The 27,826-nt window shown below is 34.9% G+C and overlaps 1 protein-coding gene and 1 pseudogene across 1 annotated transcript in view; one reads left to right on the forward strand and one right to left on the reverse strand.

The window, feature by feature from the left end:
• Nucleotides 1-27,826, forward strand: part of HFM1 (helicase for meiosis 1) — a 136,121-nt gene that overhangs the window by 41,509 nt on the left and 66,786 nt on the right. The window contains exons 8-21 of the mRNA XM_070467177.1: nt 4,926-5,191; nt 5,452-5,499; nt 15,369-15,439; nt 15,875-16,007; nt 16,749-16,900; nt 17,463-17,540; nt 17,684-17,839; nt 19,846-20,046; nt 20,130-20,218; nt 24,936-24,979; nt 25,086-25,187; nt 25,591-25,736; nt 26,674-26,768; nt 27,387-27,520. Coding sequence (XP_070323278.1) covers nt 4,926-5,191; nt 5,452-5,499; nt 15,369-15,439; nt 15,875-16,007; nt 16,749-16,900; nt 17,463-17,540; nt 17,684-17,839; nt 19,846-20,046; nt 20,130-20,218; nt 24,936-24,979; nt 25,086-25,187; nt 25,591-25,736; nt 26,674-26,768; nt 27,387-27,520 — 1,715 coding nt within the window. The remainder of the gene's footprint in view (nt 1-4,925; nt 5,192-5,451; nt 5,500-15,368; nt 15,440-15,874; nt 16,008-16,748; nt 16,901-17,462; nt 17,541-17,683; nt 17,840-19,845; nt 20,047-20,129; nt 20,219-24,935; nt 24,980-25,085; nt 25,188-25,590; nt 25,737-26,673; nt 26,769-27,386; nt 27,521-27,826) is intronic.
• Nucleotides 12,687-13,971, reverse strand: LOC110146625 (LIM domain transcription factor LMO4 pseudogene; annotated as a pseudogene).

Consider the following 27,826-nt stretch of genomic DNA (forward strand, 5'->3'; position numbering starts at 1 on the left):
TAAAATTCATTATTTTGAAATGTACAATTTATAGGTTTTAGAATGGTCACAGAGTTGTGCAACCATCACTACTATACAATTTTTGCTGCCCCAGACTAACTCTATTCTCATTAAGTTACTCCCCATTTCTCTGTCCGTTACCCAGCCCCTGGCATTTACTAATTGTTTTCTGTTTCTGTGGATTTTCCCATTCTAGATATTTCATATTATAAGTGGGGCCTTTTCTGTCTGGCTTCTTTCTCTTAGCACAACATTTTCAAGGTTCAGCCATGTTCTGTCATACATCAGTACTTTATTCTTTTTATGGCCAGTAACATTTCATTGAATGGGTATATCACATTTTGTTTATTGATCTGTCAATCGATGAACTTTTGAGTTGTTTCCACTTTTTGGCTATTATGAATAATGTTGCCATGAAAATTCAGGTGTAAGTTTTTGTGTGAATATATACATCTGACCCTTGAACACACAGGGCTTAATAAAGGTGTTGACCTCCTGGGAAGTCAGAAATTGAAGTACAACTTTATAGTTGGCTTTCCTTATCTGTAGATCTGCATCAGTGGACTCAACCAACTCAGATCATATAGTACTATAGTATTTATTGAAAAAGAAAAAAATCTGAGTATAAGTAGATCAATGCGGTTTAAACCTATGTTGTTCAAGGGTCAAATGTATTTTAATTCTTTTGGATTTATACTTAGAAGTGGAGTTACTGGGTCATATGTTAACTGTATATTTATCTTTTTTTGAGAAACTGTGAAATTGTTTTACGAAGTAACTATACTGCTGAACAGTTTCACTAGCAGTATATGAAGTTTCTAGATTCCCCACTTCCTTGCTAATACTTGTTGTCTGTCTTTTCTATTATAGCCATGCAAAATGGGTGTGATGTATGTCTCATTGTGGTTTTGATTTGTGTGTTTCTGCTGATTAAAGGTGTTGGGCAGCTTTTCATGTGATTATAAGCTATTTGCATATCTTATTTGGAGTAGTGTCTATTCAAATCCTTTATATGTTTTTTAAATTGTATTGTCTTTTTATTTTTGAGTTGTAAGGGTCCTTTATTTATTCTGGTTGAAAATCCCTTATCAATTATACAAGTAGCAAATATTTTCTCACATTCTTTGTGCTGTGTTTCACTTTTCTGTTCATATCCTTAGCTGCCCAAAAGTTTTTGATTTTGATGAAGTCCAATTTTTCTAATTTTTGATTGGGTTTTTGGTGTCCTATTTAAGAAACCATTGCCTAATCCAAGGTTGTAAAGACTTACTCCTCCATTTTCTTCTAAGATTTAGCTCTTACATTTGGGTCTATCATCCATTTTGAGTTAATTTTTCAATATAGTACAAGGTAGGAGCCCAGCTTCATTCTTTTGCACATAGGTATCCAGTTGTTCCAGCACCATTTGTTAAAAGCAAAACAAAACTGTTCTTTCCCCATTGAATGACATGGCACTTGCACTGATAATCCACTGACCATAAATGGAAAGTCTGGAGTATTTTCTTACCATCCATTTATCTGATTCTTCAACATCAGTTGGTGTCCAGCAATACAATTCAATTTTGTTACTAACTCCTAGAGTTAGCATCAGACCCCAAGAGTTAAGTAAGGATTCAGTCCCACAAGACTACCCTGCTTCAAATGCCAGTCACAAATAGGGTGACTGCTACTGCTAAGTCACTTTAGTCGTGTCCGACTCTGTGCCACCCCATCCCTGGGATTCTCCAGGCTAGAACACTGGAGTAGGTTGCCATTTCCTTCTCCAAAATAGGGTGACAGGCTACCCAAATTTCTGCCTTGCGATCTACAAATTTGGGAGTTCCTACTACCGTGCATTTGGTATAATACTTTGCTAGAATTACTCACAGATTTAAGAAAGCATTTTACTTAGGATTCACATGTCTGTGAACATGGGATACCTTTCCACTTATTTAGGTTTTCTTTAATTTCTTTCAAAGATATTTTGTAGTTTTCAGTGGACAAGCCTTATACTTATTTTGTTACATTTACTCATAAGTACTTTGTTCTTTTTGATGTTATTTTAAATGGAATTTCAGATTGTCCATTGAGGGTGTGTAGAAATACAATCTATTTTTGTATATTGATTTTGTTTCTTCAGTCTTGGCTGATGGTGAATTTGAATTTGAATATTATTCATCTACCTAACAATTGTGCTTTTTTCAATAGTGTTCTACCACTTGACTGCAATTATGAAAAAATAGTAGATAGATTTACGTAGAATTTTAGATTTGCAAGTTAAGTATGATAAAAGTATAAAAGGGGAGAGGGGTTTAGAATATTGATAAGAGAGTGATTGAAAAGATATGTCATGGTATTAAATGTATTCAAGGTACCTGAGAAAAGTGAAGGGGAAGATGGTTTGGGAGAAAATAAAGAGGTTAATTATAGTAATTTTGTTCTTTGACCTCATTAGTACCTTGAGCAAACAAGCTAAAAGAATAAGAAGCTGTGGTAAGAAAATGATTTTTTAGAATTGTTGTTTTGAGAAGAGGATAATGACAACATCTAAGGTGGGAGAGTAGGTGACTGAAATCAGATGAGGGAGAAAGCCACTAGAGATAAAAGGCTAAGAAACGTAGAGGGTAGAATTTTGAATGGGTTGTCTACGTAAATGGTGAAGTAACTCAGTTACTCTGGGAGATGGTGAAGGACAGGGAAGCCTGGTGTGCTGTAGTCCGTGGGGTCACAAAGAATCCCACATGACTGAGCAACTGAACAACAACAACCCAGTTTATGGAAGAGCTTGTAATTAAGAGGAAAAGATTCTAAAGTGACCAGAGGTTGATATAGGATATATGCAATGAGGAGGAATACAATGTTGCATAGCTGGATAGCACAGATACTTTTGTGAGAGAATGGAAAAGTAATGGTGTAAATTTGGTGTGGAGAAGAAATGTGAGAGAATTAGCAGTTTTGTCCACTTAAGATTTTTTTTTAAGAGTGAGAGTTTTCCAGGGCAAGTAAATATTTTTGTTAAGACCAGGAAGTAAATATAAAATTCAGTAAAGAAGCAGAGGACATAAGAGAATGTGGAGTGGAAGAGCCAAAGGACCTAGGAAGAGTCTGAGATTCAGGGAATTTAAATAAGTAGTTGTGTGGATAATATTTTTACAGTTTGAAAAATCTATTTCAAACTCTAACTTTAAAGTCATACAGATAGAAAGTGGAGGAGATTTTGATTCATACCCAGATTTATCTGATTCCAAAATCTGTGCTTTTAAGTTATATCACAGCATATAGCACTGTTGGCATCAGTGTTTTCCTTGTTTTCAATACCATTTTAAAATGGGATTCTGTTGTATTATGGAAGATTAACCATCTGTTTTTGAATTTTCTGTTTTCAAAAGCAGAACTGCTACTGTTGGAGGATGCAGCTCTATAGTTTGTTTCAGAATACATGTCTCTAGTTTTTTGAAAGATTCAATTCAGTTCAGTTCAGTTGCTCAGTCATGTCCGATTCTTTGCGACCCCATGGACTGCAGCACGCCAGGCCTCCCTGTCCATCACCAATTCCCAGAGTTCACCCAAACTCATGTTCATTGAGTCGGTGATGCCATCCAACCGTCTCATCCTCTGTTGTCCCCTTCTCCTCCCACCTTCAATCTTTCCCAGCATCAGGGTCTTTTCAGATGAGTCAATTCTTTGCATCAGGTGGCCAAAGTATTGGAGTTTCAGCTTCAGCATCAGTCCTCCCAATGAGTATCCAATGAACACATAGGACTGATCTCCTTTAGGATGGACTGGTTGGATCTCCTTGCAGTCCAAGGGGCTCTCAAAAGTCTTCTCCAACACCACAGTTCAAAAGCATCAATCCTTTGGTTCTCAGCTTTCTTTATAGTCCAACTCTCACATCCATACATGACTACTGTTCTCATACAAAAAAGTTGGGCTTCCCTTGTGGTTCAGATGGTAAAGAATCTGCCTGCAATGCAGGAGACATAGATTTGATTTCTAGGTCAGGAAAATCCGCTGGAGGAGGAAATGGCAACCCACTCCAGTATCCTTGCCTGGGAAATCCCATGAACAGAGGAGGCTTGCAGGCTATAATCCATGCGGTCAAAAAGAGTTGGATGCAACTGAAGTGACTAACACAAAAAAACCTATCATTAAGATTAATAGTGAAAATAACAGAAAATATTTTGTATTCGTATCATAATTATTTGGGTGTCATTCCACACCCAATTCTGTAAAACTGATAACCCACTGTCAGCTCTATTACTTATTCTATAACGTACTAGTGTTGTATTATTAGGAATCTTATTGATCACTTCTTCCCTTAGGGCTACTGTGAACAAATTACTTTGATGGATTGTCTTTGAATCAGTCAACTACAGTAAATTACAGTTATAAAGATGGCCTTTCTTTGTTTTACAGAACTTTGCAGAGAGCCATTTCTTACACTCAAATGATTATTGAACAGTGCTTGGGAAGTTGGTACTGGTTACTGACAAGAACCTGTCCACATGGGCTGCTCTGTAGGGTTGCTTCAGTGTTCTCATGTTATAATGGCTAGGTCCCCTCAGAATGAATGATCTAAGAGACTATGTGGAAGTGACAGTCTTTTATGACCTAGCCTTAGATGTCACATGCTTGTCCTTCCACAGCACACTGCTAGTCTCATAGGCAAGTCTTGATTCAAAGAAGGTGACTCCAAAAAAGTGTGAGCACCAGGATACAAGGATCCTCAGAGCTGTCTCAGAGGCTGGCCACCACAGATGGATTTATCTGAGCTTTAAGAAAATGAAAAGACATAATTTGGTGGTAAATTTAGCAAATCATACTTTAGAAGAATGATTAGCTTTTGTGTTCTAATAAGCCATGACCTATAGGTATTTTTAAAGGAACCAATTTTATGCTAGTTTTTTACATTCTAAGTAATGATTACACATGCAAATTTTTTGCAGGTTATTTAAAATATCTGATAATATACATGAGGATGCTTATTCCAATGACCATACAAGCTTGTACTCTAATATTGGCTCCGTGAAAATTGTCCAAACAGAAATGAACAAAGGGAAATCATGGAATGGTAGCAATAGTAAGTGTAAACCTCAATATGCAGACTGTAACGTTTTGACAGCCAGTGATACACTTTTTGCTTCTGAAATCAGAGAAGGCATAATCAAAGCACCATCTTTTCCAGTTGCATCCCAGCCTCATACAGTTCAAGGTAATTTCTTGCTTTTTTCAGTTGATTTTATGAGTACAGTCTAGTCTGTATTTCTTAGTATAGATAGGTAAGAGTACAAAAATAAATTTGAGTAGGTTGTCACTCTATGTGCAATTTATTATATTGCATTTTTTCTACGTGTGATCTAATATTGTTTTATCTATGCTCTTAGTAAAAAGTTTATACACATTCTATTAAAGTAGCTTTTATGGAAAAGTTTAAAAATATCCGTAAGAATGTAGGATTTTTTTTTCCCCTAGGGGTAACAGAAAAAGGTTTAGATTCCTTGAAGACTGTCACAGAAATTCGTATCCTTTAAAGTATTTTACCGGAGAAGGAAATGTCAACCCACTCCAGTGTTCCTGCCTGGAGAATCCCAGGGACGGTGGAGCCTGGTGGGCTGCCGTCTATGGAGTCGCACAGAGTCGGACACGACTGGAGTGACTTAGCAGCAGCAGCAGCAAAGTATTTTACTACGTCAGCATTATATTTGAAGTCATAATTTTAAAAGATTTTATTTCATTGCATTTCTGTTTGTTTTGGCTGACAGAGCAAAAGAGGGAAATGTGTATCTTTTGGGTCATGTAAGAGTCCCAATATGTGTGATAGCACTACTAAAAGTGTCGTCTGCAGACTGGTGCCAGTTGTGACTGTTGGTTACCAGTCAGTGGCAAGTACAGATATGAGATTTATATTATTGAATGAACTTTTAGTATGTTTACTTACAAATTGATAACAGATAATTTCTTACACTTTAGGTATTGGTATAAACATGGGTAGGGGAAATGACTGAGAATGGGACATTCTATGGATTGGGGACGTTTTTACAAATTGAGTAATTTTTGAAAGAACCTAATTTGTAGTTTATACTATTTTATATTTCTGGGCATTTCCAACATAAATATTTTGAGTATGTATGTTTTGAGTACGTATCTTAAGATAACATTTTTTCTTTGATAGTTTGTGTGTGTCTGTTACAGTATATTTATTCTATTTTATAATTCATCAGCTGTTTCTGCGACTATTTCCCTTTGACCTGTGTACTCCTTGAAGGCAAGGACCAAGCCTTGTATATCTTCTTATCTCTAAATACATTGAAAGCCATATAAAGTAGGGAAGTTGTTCAGGCAAAAAAGTAGCCCATGAGGAAGGGGGAGGATAAGAAAGTATGGAATATGTTTGAAAAGAACAAGAATTCCAGCTTGGGTGAAAAAAGTTATGATTAAAAGGGTGGTATTAATAGAAAATAATGATGGGTAGGTATGGTAGGATTAGATCATTTAATGCCGTTTATTAAGCTATGAAGAGAAACCATGAAGTATTTTTGAGCAAGTCAAGTTACATTACCAAAACCATGCTTTAGGATTATGGAATTAGTGACTCAAAGCTGGGGAATGTTCTAGAATCCACAAAAGTAATGATCTAGTTGGAAAAACAGAAACTGAATTTCAGATATTAGGTAGTTGAGCTGGAGAAATCTAGGGATGAGTGATTCTTATACTGGGTACCCTGAGGACTGAGATAATTCTAAAGTATAGTTAGAAAATGTTTGCTTGGCCACTTGTGAAAAGTTGCCTCCAATGCAAATAAATGAATGGGTGGAGTGGGAGGAGCAGATTATAGAAGGGTTATAAATGATGATATAATAATATCACACATGGCTAGCCATTAGGGCTCCTATTCATCATGGCGTCTCAATCTCGCTGCATTTCCTTCTCTCTGGTGACCTAAATAAATTCTGGTGTGGGAATGTAGGAAACAGGCTAGCAGTAAACAGTTAAAGCTAGTTTCATTATCTGTATGATGGGAAATTCTTATCCCATACCTAAACTTGCCATTTTATGACACTTATTTTTGAAGAGTTTTAAAGATTTTCTTGCTATCTTAGCACAGCTGAAGTGGTTCTACTATTTAGGTCTCTTTGTTAGTTAAGACTGCTGCCTACTCTTGTGTCCCTTGTATTCATTTTCTGTCAAACTCACTGAACTTACTATACTTTATTGTTTCCAAGTGTGTATTTAAAGTGGAAGACTGTATCCTACTCATGATAATTTGAGACTCTGGGGATTTCTGGGACTTATTTTCTGATTATTCTATAGAATTTTGCTATATTTGAATCCTGAGGACTATAGAAGTTTGATCACATTGATCTGCCACTGTACTTTGTCATTTTCATGTCTGCAGACATCCCCTCCCCCCCATACACTATTATAACATGTAATTACTGGGAGACTGCTGAGAATTTGTTGGACTAAAGGAAAAATTCGATATCAAGTGTTGATAGTGGTGATAAATGATGTAGCTGAGTTTTCTCATAAGCTAGAAAACTGATTTTACATCTACTCTGAATCATAGATTCATTTTTGCAAGTGTAAATTGATGTGGAACTACCTAATGAGAGAAAAACCAGCATGATGACCAAATTGTGGGCTTGTTAAAAATAAATATTTTAAAGAAAGAGATATATTTTGAAGGAAAAAATGAGATTCATTCAAAAGCTGATGGATTGACAAACTCAGTATTACGTTTTTGTTTTGGAATGAGTATTCTGACACAGTATACAACTGAAAGTAAACTAAAGATTTGTGAGTTATCTGCTTGATTTAATATATACAAACCTGCATAAATTGAGTTCTTACTATGTGCCAGGTTTGGGATATGCTAGTTAAGAAAACAGACAGTGAATTCTTACCCTTGAGAAGTTAACATTTTTGAGATGGAGGTGGGGAACAATTGTAACGGTATATAAATAAGTCCTTTAGTATTTTATAAGGTGATAAATAATATGAGAAAAGAAAAATATGGGGCAGAGTAAAGGAGATTAAATTGGGAATGCTGGAATAGATGTTTAGGATTAGAATTAAATAGAAGAATTAGGATAAAGAAAGAAAAGTGAAAGTGAAGTCGTGTCCGACTCTGCGAGCCAATGGACTATACAGTTCATGGAATTCTCCAGGCCAGAATACTGGAATGGGTAGCCTTTCCCTCCTCCAGGGGATCTTCCCAACCGAGGTCTCCTGCATTGCAGGCAGATTCTTTACCAGCTGAGCCACAAGGGAAGCCCAAGAATACTGGAATGGGTAGCCTATCCCTTTTCCAGTGGATCTTCCCAACCCAGGGATCGAACCAGGGTCTCCTGCATTGCAGGCAGATTCTTTACCAACTGAGCTATCAGGGTAGGTCTTTAGAAAAAGAAGCTGGAGGAAATGAATCAGAAGCAAGAGTAGTAGACATGAGGTCAGAAACACAAAGGTGAAGTGGGGAGGCAAGATTATGTAGGGCCTTGTGGCCATATACTTTGAGAGAAATGGGGGAATTTGAGCAGAGCTATAATGTGCTTTGGTTTAACTTTTAACAGCATCACTTAGCACAATCTGTCAAATTTTTTATATCTTTATAAAAATGTAATTGCTTAAATAACTACATACTTGTGTTCTGAAATGTATTATCTGTTTTATATCTCCTAATAGATTGTAACAGCTTCAGTTTCTGGAACTCACTTTCTTCTTCATTTATAACTTTCTCAGCTTTCTAAATCTAGTAATGTATTCTGCATAGTGTTTACTAAGTGTAGTTGACAAATGTGACTCAAGACTAATAAGAATACCATGTAAGTAGTAATATCTCCCCAACTGGCTCCCCAACTGACTCTTAACTTGGAAAGGAGACAGTTTATTCTTTATATCTACTAATATTTTTGAGCTTTCTTAGAGGAACGCTGATTTAAGTTCCTGTTGAGCCAATATGCTGATAATTACAATTAAATCCACCACTTAGCACAACTAAATTACCAAAAACAAAGGAATTAAGGGGTGAAGTGACCAGCAACAACATATATCAGCTAATGAAACATAATCAACAGTTTAAAAAAAATGAAATTTGGGATTTTAAAAAAGAGATAAAAATCAAGTGCCCTAGTCAAGATGAATAAGAAAAAATATCACTCTGGAAAAGATAAACTTCATGCTTAGTTCTGATATATTTTCACATATATATTTGCATCTCTTCTGTCAGATCTTATTGTAAAAGTATAACCCTTGGATAGTCTTGTTTCTCTACAAAGACTTTATAAGTTCTTTTCAGAATATGGAATGTGACTGGGGACTGGAATAATTTAATTCCTCCTCCACCCCAGCTTTATTAAGGTATAATTGACAAATAAAATTATAATATATTTAAAGTGTCAGTATGGTAGTTTGATAAACATATACATTACAAAAGTTTCCTACCATCAAGTTAGTTAACACATCTGTCACTTCACATATTTACCTTTAAAAATTTTTTTTGGGTGAGAACACAAATTCAACTCTCTCAGCAAATAATACAGTTATTTTCAACTCTACTCACTGTTTTATACATTAGGTCCTCATATCTTAATCTTTTTATAGCTAAAAGTTTGTATTCTTTACCAGCCTCTGTTTCTCCTGTATCCCCAGCCCCTGGCAACTCATTTTTATGAGTTTGACCTTTTTTTTAGGATTCCACTTGTAAGTGATATCATGCAGGATTTGTCTTTCTCTCTCTTACTTAATTCACTTTGTATGATGTTTCATCCATATTGTCACAAATGGCAGAGTTTCCTTCTTTTTAAAAGCTGAATAATAGTCTGTGGTATATATTTTCTTTATCCATTCATTTCTTAATGGTTAGGTTGTTTCCATGGTTTGGCTACTGTAAATAATAACTGCAATGGAATCAGGTGTACAGACATTTCTTTGAGATACTGCTTTTGTTTCCTTTGGATATAACCCAAGTATTGCTGGATCATATGGTACTTCTATTTTGAATTTTTTGAGGAAACTCCATACTCTTTTCCATAATGACTGTTTCGATTTATATCCCTACCAGTAGTGTACAAGGGTTCTCTTTCATCCATATCCTTGCCAGCATTTCTCTCTTATCTTTTTGATTTGCAGGTGTTAGGTGCTATCTCATGATTTTGATTGGCATTTCCCTAGTGACTAGGGATGATGAGTGCCTTCTCATGTGCTGTTAGCCATTTGTATGCCTTCTTTGGGAAAATGTCTGTTTGGGAAAATGTCTGTGCCTATTTTGCAACTGGATTATTTGGTTTTTGAGTTTTGTAAGTTCCTTGTATATTTTGGACATTAACCTTTGGTGGATGTGTGGTGTGCAAATATTTTCTCCCATTCCATTGGTTGCCTTTTCATTTTGTTGATGGTTTCTTCTACAGTGCAAAAGCTTTTTAGTTTGATATAGTTGCACTTGTTTATTTTTGCATCTGTTGCTGTCACTTTTGGTATCAAATCCAAAAAATCATTGCCAAAACCAGTGTTAAGAAGCATTTCCCCTTTGTTTTCATTTAGGAGTTTATGATTTCAAGTCTTCTGTTAAAGTCTTTAATCCATTTGAGCTTATATTTGCATATGATGTAAAATAGGAGTCCAGTTTCATTCTTTTGCATGTGGATATCCAATTTTCCCATCACCATTTATTCAAGAGAGTATCTGTTTCTAGTTCGTGGTCCTTTGATGAAAGTTAATTGACCACATAGGCATGGGTTTATTTCTGGGCTGGATATTTTGTTCCATTGATCTATATGTCTGTTTTTAATGTCAATATCATACTGTTTTGATTACCATAGCTTTGTAGTATAGTTTGAAATCAGGGCATATTATGAAAACAAAGCTAGAGAGCTTTGTTCTTTCGTAGTATTTATTGCTTTATATGGGTTTTTTTTTTTAGTGGTTTTTCTATGATTTTTTATTTGTTTTTTCTATTTCTGTGAAGAATGCAGTTGGAATTTGGATAGAGATTGCATTGAATCTGTAGATCATTTAGAGTAGTGTAGACTTTCAGCAATATTAATTCTTTGAATCTATGAACATGAAATATCTTTCCGTTTATTTTTGTCTTCAATTTCTTTCATCAGTGTCTTATAATTTTCAACATACAGATCTTTTACTTACTTAAATTTATTCTCCAGAATAAACGTATTCTTTGTTGACCTTCTGTGTTGTTTTTCTGGTGTTTCTTTTTATTTATTTCTCCTTTAATCTTTGTTATTTCCTCCTCCTACTGACTGTGGACTTATTTTGTTCCTCATTTTTTAGTTTCTTGAGGTGTGAAGTTAGATTGTTGTTTTTGATTTTTTTTTTTGTACTTATCACTATAAACTTCCCTCTTAGAACAGCTTTTATTGGATCCTATAAATTTTGGTGTGTTGTGTTTTCATTTCATTTGTTTCAAGGTATGTTCCCTTTTGATTTCTTCTTTAACCCTGTTCAGGTTGTTCAGGGGCTTGTTGTTTAATCTCCATATATTTGTGAATTTTCCAATTTTCTTCTTTTAGTTGGTTTTTAGTTTTGTGTTATTGTGATTGGACATGGTGCATGATATGATTTCAGTCTTCTTTTAAAACTTTATTAAGACTTATTTTGTGCCCTAACATGTGATCTATCTTGGAGAATGTTCTATGGGCACATGAGAAGAATGTATATTCTGTTTCTACTGGAAGGAATGCTCTGTATATATATGTTTGAGCCATCTGATATAAGGCATAGTTTAAGTCCAATATTTCCTTACTGATTTTCTTTTTGGATCATCTATCCATTGTTGAAAGTGGCATCTTGAAGGTCCCTACTAGTATTGTGTTGCTATCTATTTCTCTCTTCCAATCTGTTAATATTTGTTTTATATATTTAGGTGTTCCAGTGTTAGATGCATAAGTATTTACAATTGCTATATCTTCCCGATAAATTAACTGCTTTATCATTGTATAATGACTTCTTTGTTCCTCTTATGACAGTTTTTGTCTTTAAGTTTATTTTGCTGATATAAATAGAGCTGTCTCTACTATGTGCTGATTTCCATTTTATTGAATATCTTTTTCCATCCCTTTGCTTTCAATCTATGTGTATCCTTAAAGCTGAAATGAATCTCTTGTAGGCAGCAAGTAAGTTAGTCCTGTTTTTTTAAGTCCATTCAGCCACTTTTATGTCTTTTAATTAGAAAATTTATTCCATTTACCTTTAAAGTATTTATTGATAGAGATGGACTTACTATTGCCACTTTAATGTATCTTGACATTTTGTAGTTCTGTTGCTTCTTTCTTCTCTTGTTCTTTTCCTTTGTGATTTGATGATTTTCTATAATGGTATGTTCTTGTTCTTTTCTATTTGTCTTTTGTATCAACTGTAGAGTTTTGCTTTGTAGTTACCTTGAGACTTGCATTAAAAAGTCTTACAGTTTTAACAGTCTTTTTTAAACTGATAAAAATTTTGAACACATACAAAAGCTCTACAATTTTATACTCACTTCCTCACATTTTGTTTCTGATGCCACAATTTATATCTTTTAATATTGTGTATCCAATAATAAATTATTATAGATATAGTACTTTTATCTTCTAACCATTATACTGGAGTTATAAGTGATTAACTACCTTTACTAATTAGCATCCTTTCATTTCAGCTTGAAGAACTTCCTTTAGCATTTCTTGTAAAACTGGTCTAGTGGTAACCAACATCTTCAGTTTTTTTTTTTCTTTTAAGCTTTTATTATTTAAATACACCATACTAGAGCAAATGTCTCTGAAAATATCACAAATAAAAGACTTTTCTTCATTCAGCAAATTAGAAGTAGGGGGGAATTTCTACATAGTAGCTGCTATGAACCTGATTTTTTTTCCAATTTTTTTTTGTCTTTGCCATGGGAGTAGCAACATTAGAATAAAACCACTTATACGCATACATACAGTGTATTTTACAGAGATACAGTAAAAGTGTTTGTTATAGAATATCACAAAAGCCACATCTTTTTCCTTTATCTCATGTTTAGTTTTGATTGAAACACATTTTCTTACAACACTTAAATATACAAAGAGCAAACAGAATGTTGTTAAGGTAAAACACGGTACAAACTCTGGCCAGTGCCCTGCTAATTGTTAATGAGGGTAGAAAGCAGATTTGAATGCTTCTTTTAATTAGCTTCATTAGTCATTTCCTTCTTCCCAAGCCCATCTCCCCCCTCCAAAGATGTCCTCCAGTGGATATTTTTTCATTTTCTCTACAGTCTCCCATTAGCTCAAGTTCACAGAGTCCTTAATGTTCATATTCAGTCATTTTAATACACCAATAAATGCAGGAAGATCAAACAAGACTAAAGAAGGTGCAATGGCATGGAGTGACACTGGTGCTAGCTACAAAGGTGACTTGTCTACTGAAGACACATGGGATCCACCTGTGATGAACAAGATCTGAGATGAAGGCACGCATTCTGCATTACTCTGACCTTTTAGCAGACCTTCTGGTCTGGCAGTAGTAGATTGCTCTGAGGTGAATTCAAATGGCCATTGATGAGAGCTGTAGGTCTATCATGTTCACAAAATAAACTGCCATTGATATAGTGAAACCGATCTCCCGGGACCAGGCGATTCCTGCAGGTAGAGCATGTAAAACACTTCAGATGATACACATTGCCTTGGACCCTCATGACGAGTTTACTCGCAGGGAACAGACAGTCCACAAGCACTGCAAGCACCACTATTCCCAAATAACCTGATGTAGTTATTTCTGCAAAGGATCATGCTGCTCTTGGTGTAACAGGACGTGTCGATGTCACCCAGCTGCACCTGGCAGCAGGAGCACTGGAGGCACCGGCTATGCCAGTAGCTGTCCATGGCACAGATCAGAAAGCGGTCCGCAATCTTGCCCCCTCAGCTTGCATACCGCTTCCAGGAAAGGGAGCCGGCCGTCGCCAGGGGCGCCTGGGAGGTGCTGCCCGGATTCACCATGGTCTGCTTTTCCTCTATCTTGCAATATTCCAAGAGGCGACGGCGGCGAAATGCGAGCGAAGGCACTCTGCTTTCAGGGAAGGGATGCCTCGGCTGGCGGAGCTGGAGGGAGGGGGGGATGTTATCGCAGAAGCAGGAAAGTGGAGGAAGGGACTAAGGGCTGCTTTTTTTTTTTTTCTTTTAACGCGCAGCTCTGAGGCTGGGTTGGGGGGCCCCGCGCTAAGTGGCGGGCGGCGGGAAGCAGAAGTGTCAGTCTCGGTCCTCGCGGTTCTTCTCCGCCTCCCCGCGCGAGCAGCTGCAGGAGTCCTCGGCCCGTGCAGCGCGGCGCAGCGGCAGCAACTGCTGCCAAACCTTCAGTTTTTTTCTAGCAAAAACTCTTCAGAATTGAAGGAAAACTTTGCTAAGTAAAACATTCTTACTTGGTTGAATTGGTTGGCAGTTTTTTTCTTTCCACACCCAAAAATTATAATTCCACAATCTGCTGCACTAGGGTTTTGCTGAAATATTCACTCATAGTCTTATGGGAATTCCCTTGTAATGAGTTGATTTTCCCTTGTTGCTTTGAAGGTTCTCTCTGTCTTTTGTTCAGCAAGTGAAAGTTGCTCAGTTGTGTCCCAACTCTTTGTGACCCCATGGGCTGTATATTCCATGGAATTCTCCAGGCCAGAATACTGGAGTGGGTAGCCTTTCCCTTCTCCAGGGGATCTTAACCAACCCAGCGATCAAACCTAGGTCTCCCGCATTGCAGGCGGATTGTTTACCAGCTGAGCCACAAGGGAAGCCCAAGAGTACTGGAGTGTGGGTAGCCTGTCCCGTCTCCAGTGGATCCCCCCAACCCAGGAGCTGAACCATGGTTTTCCTGCATTGTAGACAGATTCTTTACCAACCGAGCTGTCAGGGCAGCCCTTTGTCTTTAACTTTTGGCGATTTAATTACTGTGTGTTTCAATTTGGATCTCTTGAGATTCACCTTCTCTGGTAATTTCTGGGATTTTTTGGATCTGGATGTCTGTTTCCCCATGCTAGGATAGTTTTCAGACATTATTTCTTTATAAGTTTTCTTCCCCTTTACCTCTTTTTCTTCTGGGACCTTTATAATGTGTATATTGGTACACCTGATGTTGTTCCATAAGTCTCTTAAGCTAATTTCACTCTTTCTCAGTCTTTTTGGGTTTGCTCCCCTGATTGCATTAATCCCACTGTCCTATCTTTTAAGTTCACTGATCCTTTCTTTTAGTTGAGCCTCTTGTGATGCCATCTCCATCCTTCCCTCTATAGCTGTCTGTCCCTTTCTTACAATGCCAAAATAGCGAATATTAAAGCCTCAAAATTAAATATTGTCAGTCAATATTGATTTAATTTTTCAGTTGAGTAACCAGTTTTTAAAATTTTGAAATATTTGACTCCTTAATGTTATTCTCAGCTGCTAAATTTAGAAGTATTTTCAAAGAATTCCCATATTTCAATTATATACAGTCCAAAGCCTTTGATGATGTAAGTATTTTGTTTAATTATTTACCTGTCTACCTTTTCTTACTGGATTGTGTGCTCTCTAAGGACAAGGACCAGATCACATTCATTTTTATGTCCTTATTGCTGTCAGTGATTGGTACATTATAGGAGCTCAAAAAATGTTTGTTAAATGAACACATGTAATTTTCATAGGTGGGTTGTTTAGATTTATAAAAATGTCTCTGAAAGCTAAATAAATTATTTACTTCTAGGTCTAGCATATTACTTTGACAAAACTTGATGATAAATTATTAATAGTATTAATTTTTGAGAGTGGCGGATCTAAAGCAAGCTTATTTTAGTAAGTTTAGAAGTTATTTGAACTATTATTCCATAGACTCTTCCTAAGGCATATTTTCTAACAAATTGAGAATTGAAAAATTCTATCCTATGATTGATTAAATTTTATTTTTTTAGCTTCTTTATACAGATAGGAATTTTGTGATTTGTGCTCCAACTGGTTCTGGGAAAACTGTAGTGTTTGAACTAGCTATAACAAGACTGTTAATGGAAGTACCATTGCCATGGTCAAACATTAAAATTGTTTACAGTAAGTATCTGTATATTGAAAGAGTAATAATCATAATAATGAAAAACCATTGAGGTAAAAGTAAGAAATAAGTTCAAATTCAATACATAAGAATTATTATTTAGTTTCTCATACTTTTAAAATAAAGACATATCACATTTGGCCCTGTTAACATTGAATTCAAAACACATTTTCCCAGATTTCAAAACACATTTTCCCAGATTTCCCTCTACTCTCCTTTTTAAGATACATATTAAAATTTCTTTCATCAAAAAATTTACGTGCTTAGTCACTCTGTCATGTCATGATTCTGCAACCCTGTCGACTGTAGTCTGCCAGGCTCCTCCGTCCATGGGGATTCTTCAGGCAAGAATACTGGAGTGGGTTGCCATGCCCTCCTCCAGGGGATCTTCCCAACCCAGGGATTGAGCCCAGGTCTCCCACATTGCAGGTGGATTCTTTACCATCTGAGCCACAAGGGAAGCCCCTCCAAATTTATACACATGGTTAAAAGAAGACAATGATCATAAAGGGTGATAATTTCCTGCCTTACCTTTCTGCACTATTAGTTACAATTTCCTGAACAATTTTATCTTGTTAGTTCTGCTCAGTGATTAACTTTATATTTCTGAATATGTTTATGTTATTAACTTTTAATTTATAAGAATTAGGTAGCATCTAGATGTGTACTAACTTTATTAACATTTGTGAAAATAATTTTTAAATTGCACTGACATTCAAAATGGATATCTTATATTGCAGTGGCACCAATAAAAGCCCTGTGTAGTCAGCGTTTTGATGATTGGAAAAAAAAATTTGGACCAATAGGATTAAATTGTAAAGAACTCACTGGAGATACAGTAATGGATGACCTGTTTGAGATTCAGCATGCCCATATTATTATGACAACTCCAGTAGGTGTTATTTATATATATTTTTTTGTTTTTTAGAAAATATATCTTTCTCTTTACCATGAATAAAAACTAAAAGGAAATACAAAGTAGAAGAATGTATTTGCAATGTGAAGCAAACAAACAAAAAGTACTACTGTTCAGGGTATATAAGGAACTCTAACAAGTCAATTAGTAAAAGATAAACAACTAAAGGGAGTAAATTGGCAAAAGATATCGATAGGCAGTTTGTTATTGTGGACAATTTATAATCATACTTGTTGCTGTATTCTTTTATCCAAATATTATGTATTATAGAGGGAGGACCTTGGCAGAGCTTAAAAAGGGTAATTAGACTATAATTTTGAATTAAAGTTAAAAATAAATGGGGGTTCAGTTTTTTAAACACAATATTATCAAAATTCCTTAAGTCTCTTTGGATACTTTTAAGACATCAATATTAACTAGAACATTAATAACTAAGATATTGCCCATCATCTGTAATGTCATCTTAAAATTTTATCAATATCTTAAAATACTTATTATAATTCCTTACCATATTAAACCACTTGCATTTTTTTTCTAGGAAAAATGGGATAGCATGACTAGGAAATGGAGAGACAACTCTTTGGTCCAGCTGGTTCGATTGTTTCTCATTGATGAGGTAGTGAACACATTATTCACTTTCAGATATAAACATGAAGAGATGATTTGAATGGAAAAACTCTATACGTGCTTTATCCCTTCAAGGGGAAAATGCTTATTTTCTTAGGGAAGTGTTTCAATGGGTCTTAATTTTTTCCTCAGGTACATGTTGTAAAAGATGAAAATCGTGGACCAACTCTTGAAGTTGTAGTCAGCAGAATGAAAACTGTGCAGTTTTTATCTCATGCTGTAGAAAATACCAACATTATTCCAATGAGATTTGTGGCTGTATCTGCAACAATTCCAAATGCTGAGGATGTAAGCTAGAATTTTAATCCATCAGTTTTTTTTTAATGGCTTAGTGAAATATTTAATCTTAGAGAAAAGTGAGGAGTTTTTTTTCTATAAATCACCTAACCAATTTAATTGGAAGGTATGTTGTGGAAAGTTATGGTTAGATCTCATAGAAATGACAGTATTAAGACCATGAAATTTGGTTGAGTGGATTTAATAAAGTATGTTTGGTGCAAGTCCATTGTTTATTAGTATCTAAAAGTCATAATTTCATGGGTTTTAGACACTTCATAAGTTGACTAATATGATTGTTGTTATCAGCTGATTCTAGTTGTCTAGCAAATATGATAGACAATAGAAATAATTAGTTGAATGATTGCCATCTACCTCCCCCATTTCTGTTTGCCTGGAATTGTCATAGGCACTCATGATAGATGCAAAAGTAAAAACATATAGACCCTGCTCTTCAGGAGAATCTCACAGTTAACAGGGTACACAAACAGGTAAAGAAATAATTGTGCAATATTATACTTTCTGTAACAAATACATGTCCACTTTTTTCTTCAGTTTTTTGGCAAGCTTGAAAAATAGGACAGTCTCACTCTGCTTTCTCACTCCTGTTTACTTAACAGCCTACTTGTAAGGTGACTTGTTCCTTCAGCTGATTCTTAGAAATTGTTTTCATAAAAGCTGCTATACAGTATTGTCTAATCTAGTGTAAAATTTTGCCTTTACTTTAACACAGTTAATCATTTTTATTTTTAAAATTACAGCTTGTTTTGCTTATATTCAAGACTAATAGAGAAAATTTTAAAGTATGTATAAACAACAAAAACCCAGCATTTGTCCTTCTAGATGTTTTGATGAATTCATAATATGAATACTCATTTATGACTTGCATGCTACCTTTAAGTGTTTCCATGTCAATAAATGTTATATTCATTTATACTTCTACCATCAGCTATTTATCTGTAGTCTAACGCTGGATAGTGTAATGAAATTATTGTTATTATTATTTATAAATAGTTCTCATTTATTATTTAAAATGGTGCCTTATTTTAAAATTTTGTACTGCTTTGATTACTACGGAAGTAAATATTTTTAATATTTTAAGCAGTCACTTTAAGTTCTTTTTTTTTGCAACTTGCCAGGTCATAGACTTTGTCCTCTTTTCACACTGGGATGCTAAACTTTTACATTGATTTGTAAGCAGTTACTAAATATCAGTACTGTAATTCTTGAAACTTTCTTCCCCTTTGTGATAATCATTACTTCTGTGAACACCGTCTGTCTCTTTCTATAAGTCCTGTTCCTCAGTTTTTGCCTTTTTCCTTGGCCTTCTCAAATTGTAAATTCGTGTTCTCATCCCTACCTAGGAGAGCCTTGAAGATGTTTTAATAATTCCTTCCTATGCAATTAGAAACTCATTAGTCTTCCTGTCAAAGAAACAGTTTCAAGCAGAGCATGAAGCCTAACCAGTCTATGTGAAGTTAAGGATTGCTCTCCACAGTTCCAGAAATTAACTAAGGACTCTAGAGTTGAGTCTGAAATATGCTTTTGGCATTTCCATCTCACAAGTGTTTGTTCTTTGTTTAGAAAAGTGGTCAACCTTTGCCAGCCTATACCAATCATTACTTTGCTATATTCAGCTGGTATTCAGTATAACACAAAAGAAGTGTCAGCTATATCTGAGCATAGTTCTGAAAAATAGCAAAGAAGTTAACAGTGCTACTCAGAAATTAAATTTCTTTGTTGAAATTAATTTTAATTTGGACTCTATAGGAGGAAAATAAAACAATAATAATTGAAAGTTTATCATGTTAAAAAGTTGGTGTAATCTTGAAACACTGCTAATTGAAAATATTTACCAATATGTCAATTGAATAGTGTCTTTAAAATATGTAATATTGAAAAAGACTACTTGACTAAATATTTTTATACCTTGACTTTAAGGTGATCTGCAGTTGGGCATTTTAGCCACAGAACTTTACTAGAAAAAAATTCATTGTGTGTGTTTCTGTCATTTAAAGATTGCAGAATGGCTTTCAGATGGTGAAAGATCTGCTGTGTGTCTGAAAATGGATGAGAGACATAGACCAGTGAAACTTCGGAAAGTGGTTCTTGGGTTTCCCTGCAGTGATAACAAAACTGAATTCAAGTTTGATTTAACCCTCAACTACAAAATTGCCAGTATTATACAAACATACTCTGATCAGAAACCCACGCTTGTGGTATGGATTGTTGGTTGATTATTTTTTAATGTAATGTTTAATTTTTAATATGATTAATATAAAAATTATTCATTCATTTTTAGTTTTGTGCAACAAGGAAAGGTGTGCAACAGGCTGCTTCTGTTCTTGTGAAAGATGCAAAATTTATTATGACTGTCGAACAGAAACAGAGGTATATTTAAAAATATTTTCTTGTATGTTGAAAGACTTTCAGGGATAACCTAAATGAGATGAGAAAACTGGGTTGACCTTTTCAAGTACTTGACTTTTCCAAGCCTGCTTCCTCATCTGTAAAATAAGGATAATAGTAATTTGGAGGATTAATAAGACAATGAATCTTAGTACAGCTGTGATCCTGTCTTCTTTATTTCAAAGCCATATTTGAAAGATTATTCATATTTCTTCATTTTTTACTCACTTCCAATCCATCTGTTGTAATCTTTTACTAAAGCCAGTCTTGTCAAGTCATCTCTCAGGATCCTCTAACACATTTGACCACTCCCACCTTTTTTAAAAACACCAGTCCATGTGTTGTCATGATCACTGTCTACCACGTTGTTTCCTGTTTTGCTTTCTACTCAGTCTCAGTCCCTTTTCACTTCTTCTACCTAATTGTTAAATGTTAACATTCTAGGGTTTCTTTCTATCCAAGATTCTGTTACTAAGGTTTCTAAACTTGTCTAACATACCCAAAATTTTGTCTACTTTGGTCTCCATAGATTTTTTTAAAAATAGTTTTTCTGCATAGCACACATTTAAGAATTTTTACATTTTGAAAAAATTTAGTTAACTTCAGGGAGTTAATTTGTAGTATTCTCATAGTGAAAGTGTTTCCTGAGCTTTTGGGGGTCTTCCCTCTTTTTTTGGATGGTTTTGTTTTTAATTATTCATTTCCTTATTTTTCCCAGTTTTATTGAGATATAATTGACATCTAGCAATGTATAGGGTATAAAGAATCATGATTTGACTTACATATAGCATGAAATGGTTACCACATTAAGTTTAGTGAATATTTGTCATCTGTACCTATAGATACAAAATTAAAGAAATAGAAATGTTTCATTTGTGATGAGACTCTTAGGGTTTACTGTCTTAACAACTTTTATATATAACATGCAGCATTGTTAATTATATTTATCATATTGAACATTACATCCCTAGTAACTATTTATCTTCCCCTTCATAGATCACAGCCTTGTTACAGTGAAGGGGTTTCTGTAACTTAATGAAACTATGAGCCATGTCATGCAGGGCCACCCAAGATGGATGGGTCATAGGGAAGAGTTGTGACAAAACTTGGTCCACTGGAGGAGGAAATGGCAGCCCACTCCAGTATTTTTGCCTGGAGAACCCCATGGACAGTATAAAAAGGCAAAAAGATATGACACAGAAAGATGAGCGCTCCCTCTCCCCACCCCCACCCCCACCAGATCATAAAGTATCTAGTATGCTACTGGGGAAGAGAGGAGGGCAATTACTGATAAATAGCTCTAGAAAGAATAAAGCAACTGGCCCAAAGTAGAAACAACACTCAGTTGTGGGTGTGTCTGGTGGTGAAAGTAAAGTCCAATGCTGTAAAGAACAAGGTTGCCTAGGAACCTGGAATACAGGTCCTTGAATCAAAGTAAATTGGACGTGGTCAAGCAGGAGACGACAAGATTAAACATCTTAGGAGTAAGTGAACTAAAATGGATGGGAATTAGCAAATTTAATTTGGATGAGCATTATATGTACTACTGTGGGCAAGAATCACTTAGAAGATATGGACTAGCCCTCAGAGTCAGCAGAAGAGTCCAAAATGCAGTCTTGAGTGCAATCTCAAAACAGACAGAATGATCTTGGTTCATTTCCAAGGCAAACCGTTCAGCATCATAGTACTCCAAATTTATGCCCCAACCAATAAAGAAGTTGAAGTTTAACAGTTCTATGAAGACCTGCATCACCTTCTAGACTAACCCCAAGAAAAGATGTAGTTTTCATCTTAAAGGATTGGAATTCAAAAGTAGGAAGTCAAGGGATACCCAGAAGAACAGGCAAGCTTGGCCTTAGAGTACAAAATGAAGCAGGACAAAGGCTTACAGAGTTTAGTCAAGAGAACACACTGGCCATAGCAAACACCGTTTCCAAACAACCCAAGAGACAACTCTGTACATGGATATCACCAAATGGTCAATACCAAAATCGGACTGATTATGTTCTTTGTAGCCAAAGATGGAGAAACTCTATAGAGTCAGTAAAAACAAGACCTGGAGCTGACTGTGGCTCAGATCATGAGCTCCTTATTGTAAAATTCAGGTTTAAATAGAAGAAAGTAGGGAAAACCACTAGGCCATTCAGGTATGAACTAAATCAAATTCCTTATGATTATACAGTGGAGGTGACAAATAGATTCAAGGGATTAGATCTAGTAGACAGAGTGCCTGAAGAACTATGGATGGAGATTCACAACATTGTACGGGAGACAGTGACCAAAACCATCCCAAAAAGAAATGCAAGAAGGCAAAATAGTTGTCTGAGGAGGCTTTATGAATAGCCGAGGAAAGAAGAGAAGCAAAAGGCAAGGGAGAAACGAAAAGATATACCTATCTGAATGCAGAGATCCAGATAATACCAAGGAGAGATCAGAAAGCCTTCTTAAATAAACAATGCAAAGAAATAGAGGAAAACAATAGAATGAGAAAGACAGATCTCTTCAAGAAAATTGTAGATATCAAGGGAACATTTCATTTAAGGATTGGCATGATTAAGGACCTACCAGAAGCAGAAGAGATTAAGAAGAGGTATCAACTACCTCACATATACAGATGATAGCACTCTAATGGCAGAAAGTGAAGAGGAACTGAAGAGCCTCTTGATAAGGTTGAAAGAGGAGAGTGAAAAAGCTGGCTTGAAACTCAACATTAAAAAAACCTAAAATTAAGACATCTGGTTCTATTACTTCATGGCAGATAGACAGGAAAAAGTGAAAGCAGTGACAGATTTTATTTTCTTGAGCTCCCAAATCACTGCTGGTGGTGACTGCAGTCTTGAAATTAAAAGAGGAATGCTCCTTAGAAGGAAAGCTATGGCACACCTAGACAGCATATTAAAAAGCAGAGACATTATTTTGCTGACAAAGGTCCATATAGTTAAAGCTATGGTTTTTCCAGTAGTTGTGCATGTAAATGAGAGTTGGTCCACAGAGGAGGCTGAGCAATGAACTGATGCTTTTGAATTGTGGGGCTGGAGAAGATGCTTGAGAGTCCCTTGTACTGCAAGGAGATCAAACCAGTCTGTCCTGAAGGAAATCTGTCCTGAATATTCATTGGAAGGACTGTTACTGAAGCACAGCTCTAGTACTTTGGCTACCAGATTCAAAGAGCCAGCTCATGGGAAAAGACCCTGATGCTGGGAAAGATTGAAGGCAACAGGAGATGGGGATGGCAGAGGATGAGATGGTTAGATAGTGTCACCAACTCAATGGACATGAATTTGAGCCATCCAGGAGATAGTGAAGGACAGAGGAGGCTGATGTGCTGTAGTCCACGGAGTCTCAAAGAGTTGGACATGTCTTAGTAACTGAACAGCAACCTATTTATCTTATAACTGGAAGTTTGTGCCTTTTGACTACCTTCATCTAGTTCCCCTTCCCCACCATCTTTTTCCATGAAAATTTGTTTATTCCTTTTTGAAGTATAATTGACCTTCAACTCTGTGGGGTCAGTGTTCCTGTTCTACAACAGAGTGATTTGGTGTTTTCTATACATTTCGAGATGATCATCATAAGTCTCGTGACGATTGTCATGATCGTCATGATGATCTGTCACTATATAAGGTAATATTGATACATAGTTATTGACTGTATTCCTGCACTTTACATTTTGTACCCATGACTCATATTTTGTAACTGTATGTTTGTTCTTTTTAATCTCACTTACACATTTGGTCTCCCTTTGCTCCCCCCTCCTCCCTGGCAACCACCTGTTTGTTTTCTGTATCTATTACTCTGTTTTTATTCTATGTTTGTTTGTTTTGTTTTTTACATTCCACATATGAGGAAAATCATATAATTTTTGCTTTTCTCTATCTGACTTAATTTCACTTAGCATAATACCCTCTAAGTTTATCCATGTGGTTACAAATAAATTTCTTTTTTACTACTGAGTAATATTCCACGTGTGTGTGTATGTGTGTGTGTGTGTGTGTACCACATCTTATGTATCCATTCATCTATTGTTGGACACATATTGCCTCCATATCTTGGCTATTGTAAATAATGCTGCAGTGAACATAGGGATGCATATATCTTTCTGAATTAAGTGTTTTAATTTTTGTTGAATAAATACCTAGGAATGAAATTGCTGAATCATATGGTAGTTCTATTTTAAAACTTGTGAAATCTCCGTATTGTTTTCCATAGTGGCTGCATTTGTTTATATTCCCACCAGCAGTGCACAAGGATTCCCTTCCCTCCATATCCTCACCAGCACTTGTTATTTGTTGTCTTTTTGATAATTCTGACAGGTGTGAGGTGGTGTCTCATTGTCATTTTGATTTGCACTTCCCCGATGATTAGTGATGTTGAGCACCTTTTCTTGTCCTGTTGTCCATTTGGATGTCATCTTTTTTTTTTTTTTTGGATGTCATCTTTGAAAAAAAAAGTCTATTCAGGTCCTCTGCCTTTTTAAAAATTGGATTATATAGGGGTTTTTGTTTTTGTTTTGCCTAGTTGTAAAATTAGGGACTTCTCAGTGTGAAAGTTAGATGGTCTTTACTTACTGAAGATGGTTTTTGAAAAATGATGTTATAAACATATTTTGATATCTGTAGTCTTCAAAATAATTAAGTAATACAATATCCAAGTTTTTGATGCTAATAGGAAAAACTCAATAATTTTGTGTTTTTTATAGGTTACAAAAGTGCGCATATTCCATAAAAGATTCAAAACTGAGAGGTAGGTTTAGAGATAATTTATAAATCATATTTTCAGCTATAGATGAAAGGAGCCAATTACTAATTAACTTTAAAAGTACATGACAGATGACATTTTTCTTTTGTAGATATCTTAATACATGGTGTTGCTTATCATCATGCTGGTATGGAACTGTCAGATAGAAAAGTAGTTGAAGGAGCTTTTACTATTGGAGATATACCAGTTCTTTGTAAGTAAACCTTTTTCTTGTGGATATTGTAAGATCTTTTGGAAAATATTTTAAGAGAAAAAAAGAAAAAACTCAGGTATTCTTACTTATTTCTGTTTTTCTTCCAAGAATCTAAATTATATAACTACCCATATAAATATGTGCTACAGTAAACTCTCTTGCAGTTTTAGTTCTTTATTATTTTAGCAAACACTGTGCAGCTTGAAAAATAGGAATTAGTAGTTTTTCAGCTTTCAGATATATTATTTTACATGGTGATGTTCTTTTCTTTCTTTTTATTCTAAATTTCCTATATATAAGTTTTTATTGTTATACATTTATAAAAATATATCTTTTATAATAAAACTTTTACCTGAAACAATAAAGTTATATGACTTAAAAGTAATATTCTTTAATTTGATAGTTACTACCAGTACCTTAGCCATGGGAGTCAATTTGCCTGCTCACCTAGTGGTTATAAAATCTACAATGCATTATGCTGGAGGAATGTTTGAAGAATACAGTGAAACAGATATTCTACAGATGATTGGTAGAGCTGGTCGGCCTCAAGTAAGTGACAGTATTTCTTAAAGACAATGTAAAAAGCAAAAAGAAATGTGTATCCTTTGTTAAATGAAAGATTAATATTTCACATTTAGAGTAGGTTTAAAAATAAATGTAACTAAGAAAATCTACTACTTTCATGGAGGAGTAGAAGTAAAACAAGTTTCACCAAAGTCCCACATAGCTCCCTTCACAAATCTCAAGTACTCCCTTCACTCCCTCTGAACTCCTACTTGTTGATGAATGATTGAGTTTGTGAATATATATGCTGTTACAGGGTTTTTGGGTTGGGTTTTTTTTGGGGGGTTTGGGGATTTTTTTGTTTTGTTTTGTTTGCTTTTTATACTGAATGGAAATGCTGTTGGCATTTTGGATGGGACTGTTTTTCGTTGCATAGGGCTCATACATTGCAGAACATGTAGCATCCCTGGATCCTATCACAAAATGCCAGTAGTGGTCCCCAGATATTGTGACAATTAAAAATCAACCCATATACATTACAAAACATGGCCTAATCTGACAAATTCTTGAAAGAAAAAGTCATTCATATATGTGCTAAGGTAAAATTTAGGAGGAATGTCTTTTCAGAGAATAACAAAATGTTATGTTATACAAATTTATAATTTTTATAGGATAATTTAGATTATATGTGAATTACACCAAATCTTGCAGCTTTTAACCAGTTACCTAAGTTTGTTTTGGTTTTACTATTGCCAAAATTGTTATATTGAAACCAAAGTGTATTTTTATGTCTATATTATTGGGAGGATTTTAAGGTAAATTTTCAGTTAACATTCAATTCAGAAGCATTTTTAAGGTCTTTTTGACCTGTTATTTAAGACAGGCAATTGTTTAATATAAAATGAAAATCTTGAGTTCTTGAAGAAAACCGGTATCAACATGTACTTTCCTTTTAAATGTCTCCCTTTTTTTTTTCTTCCAGTTTGACACTACAGCTACTGCAGTCATTATGACTCGGTTAAGCACAAAAGAGAAGTATATTCAGATGCTAGCTTGCAGTGACACTGTAGAAAGCAGGTAATATGTAAAATATTCCAAAAAATAATGTTAGTATGTCCTGTATTTTTCCTTTTAATAGATTAGGGATTTTCTAAGGTCATTTTTCTTGGAATTTTTCAATAACCTAATTAGAAAGTTTATTCTTTTAAGAAATTAATAGTTAAAAGATAAAATAATTAAAAGACAGTGTAATAGTTGTTTAGCAGTTTATCAGCATGCAGTTGCATGTATTGTTATAAAAGGCCAAATTTGTAATGAGAGGAATATAATTTTCACATCTTTAAAATTTGCATAATAATAGGAGACAGGTAACTTGAGACCTTTTAGTAAAGTCTTTGATTATAATACTCTTGGGGAAAATAGGATGTAATCTATTCCCCACCCTTTTTTAAAAGCAATATTGTCTTCTAGAGTCATGGAGTAGAAAGAAATCTATAACTTTTAAAAAGTAAAACTGACATTAAGGTTTACTCATATTTTTGAAAATTAAATTAACTTTCGTGAATTATTAATGTAGCAATATTATTCAGTTATATTCAACTATATCATTAAATTATTCAAATATTATTCTAAACAATGAGTTTTATGACATTGAAATACATATTACTAATGAAAAGTTTTTTTTTTTCCCATTAGTTTGCACAGACATCTTATTGAGCATTTAAATGCAGAGATAGTATTGCATACTATCACAAATGTGAATATTGCTTTGGAATGGATACGATCAACCTTGCTTTATATCAGAGCCTTGAAAAATCCATCTCATTATGGTTTGTTACTTTGATTTTTAAGAGTAGTAATTTTATCAAGCCAGTTGGGCCTATTTTTTACTAATAGGTCACAGAATAGATTACAGAAGTTAATAGGTAGCAGAAGTAAAAGTAACAACTATAACAAACACATTTAGAGGCAAGAGTAGACAAACATGAGAAATCTTTATCTGTTTTACTTCTAGTCCTTTAATAAGGCTTGAAATCAACACCGTTAAAAATAAACCTTTTAGAAAAAAATTGTCTCCAGTAAAAAGTTCTTAAATGCTTGGAACTATTTAAGATAAGTTAAAGGGCTTCCCTGGT

The sequence above is a fragment of the Odocoileus virginianus genome, chromosome 5, assembly GCF_023699985.2.
Source record: "Odocoileus virginianus isolate 20LAN1187 ecotype Illinois chromosome 5, Ovbor_1.2, whole genome shotgun sequence".
In the NCBI taxonomy this organism is placed as follows: domain Eukaryota; kingdom Metazoa; phylum Chordata; class Mammalia; order Artiodactyla; family Cervidae; genus Odocoileus; species Odocoileus virginianus.